Source organism: Sinocyclocheilus grahami, unplaced genomic scaffold (assembly GCF_001515645.1).
Source record: "Sinocyclocheilus grahami isolate Dianchi unplaced genomic scaffold, SAMN03320097.WGS_v1.1 scaffold56.1, whole genome shotgun sequence".
Taxonomy (NCBI): domain Eukaryota; kingdom Metazoa; phylum Chordata; class Actinopteri; order Cypriniformes; family Cyprinidae; genus Sinocyclocheilus; species Sinocyclocheilus grahami.
Genome location: NW_015505235.1, coordinates 2617372 through 2624637, shown reverse-complemented (window position 1 = coordinate 2624637; position 7266 = coordinate 2617372). Strand labels below are relative to the sequence as shown.

Here is a 7266-nt window from a genome sequence, read left to right as displayed (position 1 = left end):
TACGGGCCAGAGTCCCAAACACAGATTAGGGCTAGTGCTAAAAAGGATTTTCACTGCAGAATTACTGATGACATTGTAATTTAGTTCAGATTCAGGGTTAATCTGTGTCTGGGAATCAGACGCTCTACTGTAAATATGGAATTAGTCATAAATGTTGTGAAATATTATTATTTCAACATAATTATTATTATTATACAATTATTATTGTTGTTGTGTTAATTACTAAAGTGTGTCAGCAACATACGGGGTTGCTTTCTGATATATGGCTGTGACAGTTGTCAGTTTTGGACTAATAAGTCATCACACATCCACTAAAAATCACCTGTTCTGGTTAAAATTCACTGCAAAAATGTTTATCATCTAATGCGTTGACATTCAAACATTTAAGTGTGTCTACATACAGTTTTGATTCACTATGGTTGAGCTCTTGAAAGCTCATTTGTGTGCGTTGCCATTGAATTTTTAAATTGGTAGTTCACCTTTTTAGAGAGGTAAGGATGTCTTTCTCCCTCTCTTTCTTGCTGTTTATCTTTGCTCAGGTAATTAAAAACCAGAGAAAGTATTTTTCGGTCACTGAACACTGTTGAGCCTCTCTGGCGACGCTGCGGCTCAGTTAACAGTTGCCGTTCTCTTACCGGGGAAGGATTTGAGCTCTGTCAAGGACTCCACATCCAGCGACTTATTAAATTACACGACGACGGCTTTTGGACATATTAATTAGCATCGGACCTACTTTGTTATTTTGGCTTCCGAATTTTAAAGTCAAATCGCACAGATAGGATGCAGCTGCATGTGAAACTCGGGGACATGCAGTTTGGGCTGTGAGACTTTTTGGATGAACAGAAATGTTGGTCGATGGGATCGTAACCAGATGAGTGTCTCGAGGAGATGCACTGAACTCAAGAACGGCTTGAAGTTGTCATTCTGTGAAAATATTCTGTTAGATCCAGGTTTTAGTAGTTCAGTTCACTATATTTACAATTGCATGAGGAGACATTAATGTGAGCTACAATTTTACATTTTCTGAGGATTGCTGCTTGCAAAATGAACTTCTATAATTCACACATCTTCTTCAGTGGTTGCCAAGTCATTGCAATGTGGTTGCTAGGGAAGTCCGGGTGGTTGCTAGGATGGGTATCGTGAGGAATTCTGTTTCTGATTGGACTTTTACTAGTATTTTTTACATTATTGAACAGAAATCACTTTTCAAAAACTACAACGAACGACTCGTTTGGACTACAACTCATGTTTGCTAAAAAGAACTGATTCACTAAAAAGAACCAAGTCATTTTTTGGGGAATCACTTGTACTGCACTGATTGCACTTTTTTTTGACTCACTAAAAAGAATCAATCCACTCATAGGAGTCAGTCATTAGGGAATCGTTTGGACTATACTCCTGACACTTCGTGAATGTGATTGACTAAACGGAAACAACTCATTGGAGTCATTCTTTTTGGTATCGGTGGAATAAACCGGCCCCACTGTATGTTTTTGATTAACCTAAAAAACAACCAACTCATGGGGATCGTTCATTTGGGAATCGATTGGAGTGGACTATACTGCTTGCACTTTGTTTTTAATTTCACCAAAAAGAATCGACTCATCATTTGGGAATCGATTGGACAATACTAATGACACTTCGAAACCACTAAGAATCGTTTGTTTGGGAATGTGCCAGAGTTTCTGGGTGCTCTGTCCATCTTATGAGTACTCTATCATTATTATAATCTTATAACACCCACACAGAAGTTCTCAATTAGGTCAGAGCCTCTGTGTGGGCATCCCAGATTGGCCTGTGCCCCATAAAGGCATGAAATCCACTGCAGAAATCATTTCCGCTTTGTGATCTCAGGCAGGTGAGATAACCTGATTAAACACACCTATCCCATAATCCCCTCTGAGTGGAGTGAGCAATGATGACATCATTATAATAGATATGAGAGCTTTCGTGGCATTTGCTTTTGAGAGGAATGCAGATTACACAAGACGTGTCCTCTTTCTCTCTCTCTTTTTTGGCATTTTCTAATATGCTCATAGTCTTGTCATTTCTTCTTTTCCTCTCGCATATCCGTCACTTGATCTCCATATTTTTTATTTATTCCATATTCCTTGACTTTTTTTTGGCTCAGGCAGCCTTGACTTCAAAGTAGCGTACGTGTTCATCAAAGCGAGTCTCCTCAGGTGAGCGTCTTTGTCAAACCCTTAAGTAAGAGAGACACGTCACTTTTATTAAACCTTCCCACAACGTTGAACTTCAGAGCAATCTGGCAACCCTGCCCTTGTGAGCTTAAGCTGAGGTCACACTAGGCTTTGAGCAACTGAAATTACTTCAGATCCCACAATGCTGCAAACCAGGCAGCTTTTACATTTGTGCACTCTTTGGATTCAGCCAAAAGGTCAATCTGTGACATTTACATCTAATATGGGTCAAATGTCTTCGCACTATACAATTTTAGCATCACAAATGTGTATGAAAGGGAATGGTGTTTTTTTTTTCTGTTTGCTTAAATGCATCATATATGGACCTGAAATGTCATTTTGTTGTAAACACCAGTGTTATTTTAGTATTTGAGATACTGTTAATACTTTATAATAAGGTTTCATTTGATAATATTGCATGAGTTAACAATGAATAAGACTTTTATTAATCTTAGTTAATGTTAATATCAGCATTTATTAAAACATTTTTAAGATCAAAAGTTGTAATTGTTAACATTAGGTAATGCACTATGAACTACAATGAATTTTTTTCTTAAATAAATGAATAACAATAGAAACATTTTAACTTTCTAAATAACATTAACACAGGTTAATAAATGCTGTAGAAATATATTGTTCGTTATTAGTACGTGAGTTAATGCATTAACTAATGTTCACTAATGACTTTTTTTTTATTATTGTTTTAGTTTTAATTGAATAAACCTGAGATATTGATAATTAATTGTTTTTTTTGTTGTAGTGCTGGCCAGTTTTCGAGGAACGGTGCAGCATGGCTTGCCTCTGGAGATCGGTGACACGGTGCAGATCCTGGAGAAATGTGAAGGTACATAATCACTGACGTCAGCCCTCTTTTACATTTATTTCAATAGTAGAAACCCCATTTTTGTGTTTACACCAGTTTGGACCAGCTTCAGTTTCAAAATGGTTAAGATGGACAATGCTGGTCTGTTACTTGCACAAGCTGATTATTAGGCCTGTCGTGATAATTAAATAACCGTCTAATCGCAATTATTTGATCTAACCGATTATTGTGCTTTTTATACGAGACAAGGGGGAATCATACACCATACATTTTTTTTGTGCTACAACATGGGATTATTCAATGCATGCTGATGAGCTTTTATCATAGTTTATAGTTAGATGGAAACAAAAGTGGTTAACGTTCAACCCGTTCTTTATCATCAGCAGTATTATTTGTGATTTGAATTTTGTGAACGGGAGTTTCTCTTTTGCTGTGTTAAGCCGCGGGCTTCGGATGCTTTCACTTTCGAATTTGCGATCTTGTTGTCACTGTTTTGCTTACATACATCTATACACCTTTAATTTTTAAAACTTTAAAACCTTCGCGCTCGTGCTGACCCGGCGAGTATACTCTCTAAGTGCTGCAAAATTTAGTCGCACAGGCAGAAAAAATGGTCGCAGTCTGGAGCCCTGCTATATCATCTGAAGCCATTCCATAAATGTGAGGGACAGAATTTAGAAACTCATCTTCCTTCTGCTGCAGCTGCCAGTCATTCTCCGCTCAGCATTCAAACAGCACGTCACGTTCAGTTATGAAAGTCAGCATGGTAAAACTCTCTCCAAGATGATATATTCCAGTTATAATACTTTAAGTTTAAGGAAGGATGGAATTATCACAAACAGAAAGATTATTAGAAGCCTTTCTTTTTCTCATGATTTCTATCTTATATTCATGAATGTATTTTGTAAGAATACAAATAGTTAACAATAAACATGTTTAAATTGTATAATGTGCAAGATATTGTTTTTGCTTCTAAATTATACAGTCAGCTAGTTTAATTTCATAGCTTATATATTTTTATTCAAATTTAGTTTTTCTCTGTAATGAGGAAGTGAGTATTTAGTGGATTGCGTTTAACAAAGGGTTTTTAAAAAAAAAAGTGACCATTAGTTCCACAAACACTGTATTGATATTCTGTAGTGGTGTAGAAAAAAAATAGCACTGGTGTTGGATCGGTATTGGCCGATTCTTAGAATTTGGAATACTCTATGTAATCTTACACTGCAAAATAATAACTCAAAAAGATTAAACGATAACATAATTATTTACTGATCCCTTAAATTAATCATAATTGTATAATGAAAGCCATAAAAACAGACAATTAATCGCAATAACCGTGACTATTTTTAGACAATTAATCGTCAGCCAAATTTCATAATCGTGATAGCCCTACTGATTATTGTGGGTAGACCTACTTGACAAGGATGAAAGTGCTGAAAACTTGTAATCAGTGATAGTTTTAACTGGTCATTTAATCTCACCAGCTGATTTAAACTGTCTAAGCTGGTATAGGCGTTTTTTCATGTAAGCAGGGTTGCTTGAGTATACAGGTGCATCTCAATAAATTAGAATGTCGTGGAAAAGTTCATTTATTTCAGTAATTCAACTCAAATTGTGAAACTTGTAATGTTGCCAGATTGGTCTTGGAGCTTGCCTACTGAAAAGACCAGCAGTTGGTCATCAGCATATGTTGTTTTGGATGTGATGTGCATTTTTGTTTCCACCAGGCTTCTTAAGCAGCAGGACTTCCTTTTTCATTCAGCTTTACCAGGAAGTCCATGCAGGTTGAACAGCTTCATTCATTCAAGAAGGGCTGCAACCAACACTTATTTTGATATACAACTAATCTAATGATTATTTGAACGATCCGTCGACTATTCAGCCAAATTTGACTTCAGTTAAGAGGTTGCATTAGGCATGTGCTAACTAGCAATACAGACAATGAAACAGGGTTAACATTAAATGTATTTAAAACATATATGTTAATTGAAATAAAGCTGAAATAAAATATAAATATTAGATGGAAAAACGTAAACTAAATGAAAATTAGCAATGTTTTCTTGACAACATACTGTGTTGAAGCACTACAATTGAGCACTAAAACTAGAAATAAAAACTAAATTAAAAACTAAAAAAATTAATTAATCCTTAGTAGTTTAGGTTTTTTATTTAAAAAAATGACAAAAGCACATAGCAAAATTGAAATGACTACAATTATTAAAAATTAAACTAAAATTTAAGTGAAAGCTGAAAATATTAAAAATAAAAGCAAATTGAGAATGTCAATAATAATGTCAATTATTTATAATATATAAATAATACTAAAATAACACTGCAATGAAAACATCTAAAGAAAATACCATTTACTGACCTTCAACGTATTATAGGTTAAAAAAATATATATATACGTATATATTTATTTTTGTATCGATTTAATGCATCCTTGCTAAATAAAAGTATTATTTCCTTTAATTTATTTCTAAATAAGTAAAAAAAAAAAAAAATTAATTCATACTGACCCCAAACTTTTAAATGGTCACGTATGTTACAAAAGCTTTCTATTTTAGATAAATGTTATTAATCAAAGTTCAAATGTTTATCAAATGTTTCTTAAGCAGCAAATCAGCATGTTAGAATGATTTCTGAAGGACAGAAAACGGTTATTTTAAAATGTAAAAATATTTCACAATATTAATGTTTTTGCTGTATTTTGGATCAAATAAATGCAGCCTTGATGAGCAGAAGAGACTTCTTTGAAAAACATTTTCAAAATCTTACCGATCTGAAACTTCTGAACGGTAGTGTCTATATATGTGAGAGGGTTTGTGTATTAGCAAGAAACCAGCTATAACCAGTCAGAATGGAAAGTCATTCTGAACTAAAAGGGTCTTTTCATCAGGGTAGGCTTGATTTGAGAAACTGCTGACACAGAGACACCTGTACCACCGCTCATTCTTCAAGTAAGCGGGAGGATTTGAAACCGGTCTTTTTTTGTGACCCGCACTCAACTCCTTCGTTTCCTGTTTCCACTCTTTGAAGACACACTCCTTTGTTCTCTGGGTGCACGCGCTTCCTGTTTTTTGAGTAAGAGAGCTGGTTTCGGGTTGGAGAACACTAGAAATGTTGTGAAGGAGAACACACATCTTAACAGTAGATATGAAACTACATAATCATTAGTTCCTGACTGACTGCAGGTGATAATCATCAGATGAAGGGTCATGTTTCTGTATTCAGCTGCTGTTATTACACCATTTACCGTCCAGAGGCCCCCTGTTTTTCACACCTTCAAAGTGTGCTTCTCGGCTTTTTGCCAGGAAGCGTTGATTGTGGGTTGGTTCGCAGTGGGCAGAAAGTTTTATCAGTGCTGGATATGTTCACATCTGTGGTAGTGCAGAGTCAAAGTGATCCTGAGGTTGACAGTATCTTGTTGGTCAAAGCATTGCTTAGTCTGAGTGGTGTGTCAAACGAGACTAAGTTTGGTTAGTTGGCCAATGTGTTAGAATGAAACTGATAGAGTGGGTGTCAGTTGAGTAAATATCAAAATATGCCTCTAAGTTCCTACAGTACGCGATAAAAGGTGTTTAACAAGCATTTGTATTTTATATGGTAAATCTTTGGTGAAACAAATGCTGCAATTGCTATTTTATTACTCTAGATGCTGTATTTAGTGCTATGTGGTTGGATGCTTGTAGTCGTGTCCTCTTTTGGAAGGCCAAACAAAGTAGTTTCGCTTTCACAACGAAACACACGGTGGGCTAGAGTGAGCAGAGGCCGGCTTGAGAACGGCACGGCTGGTGGATTCGACGAATGAGCGTCCGGTGGGCTTGCGGCAACCACATGTGACGACCCTGGGCTGGACTCCGCTTCATTCACGGTGAAAGTCGATCCACAGCCCGAAGTTAATATATTTCCTCAGCGACCAGCACGGATCAGCTCAAGGCATGACGAAGCGGATATCGACCTCTTTTGAAAGGCCAAACAAAGTAGTTTTGCTTTCACAATAAAACACACAGCACCTTCACGACATGGCGGCGGCAACAACAATACTACAGCGAGAATAAAAGTTGCGCCTTCTTTCTTTGCGTGAACATTTGGGCGGCGTTATGCAAATCTTCCCACATCATGACGTAGACATGGGGGCGTGTTAGAACGAGCCGGTTTAGGTAGGCGTGGTTGACTCTTAACTTTTATAAAGAATATCTCTTTGGATTTGAGACTTTAGTCTTTGCAACTTTACAGATC

At 36.3% G+C, this 7266-nt stretch overlaps 1 protein-coding gene across 1 annotated transcript in view; it reads left to right on the top strand.

Moving 5' to 3' along the window:
• The first annotated feature begins 1130 nt into the window (after nucleotides 1–1130).
• The window catches only part of LOC107584044 (dedicator of cytokinesis protein 4-like), a 78849-nt gene continuing 72713 nt past the window's right edge, over nucleotides 1131–7266 (top strand). Inside the window, exons 1-2 of the mRNA XM_016270447.1 lie at nucleotides 1131–1134; nucleotides 2962–3045. Coding sequence (XP_016125933.1) covers nucleotides 1131–1134; nucleotides 2962–3045 — 88 coding nt within the window. The remainder of the gene's footprint in view (nucleotides 1135–2961; nucleotides 3046–7266) is intronic.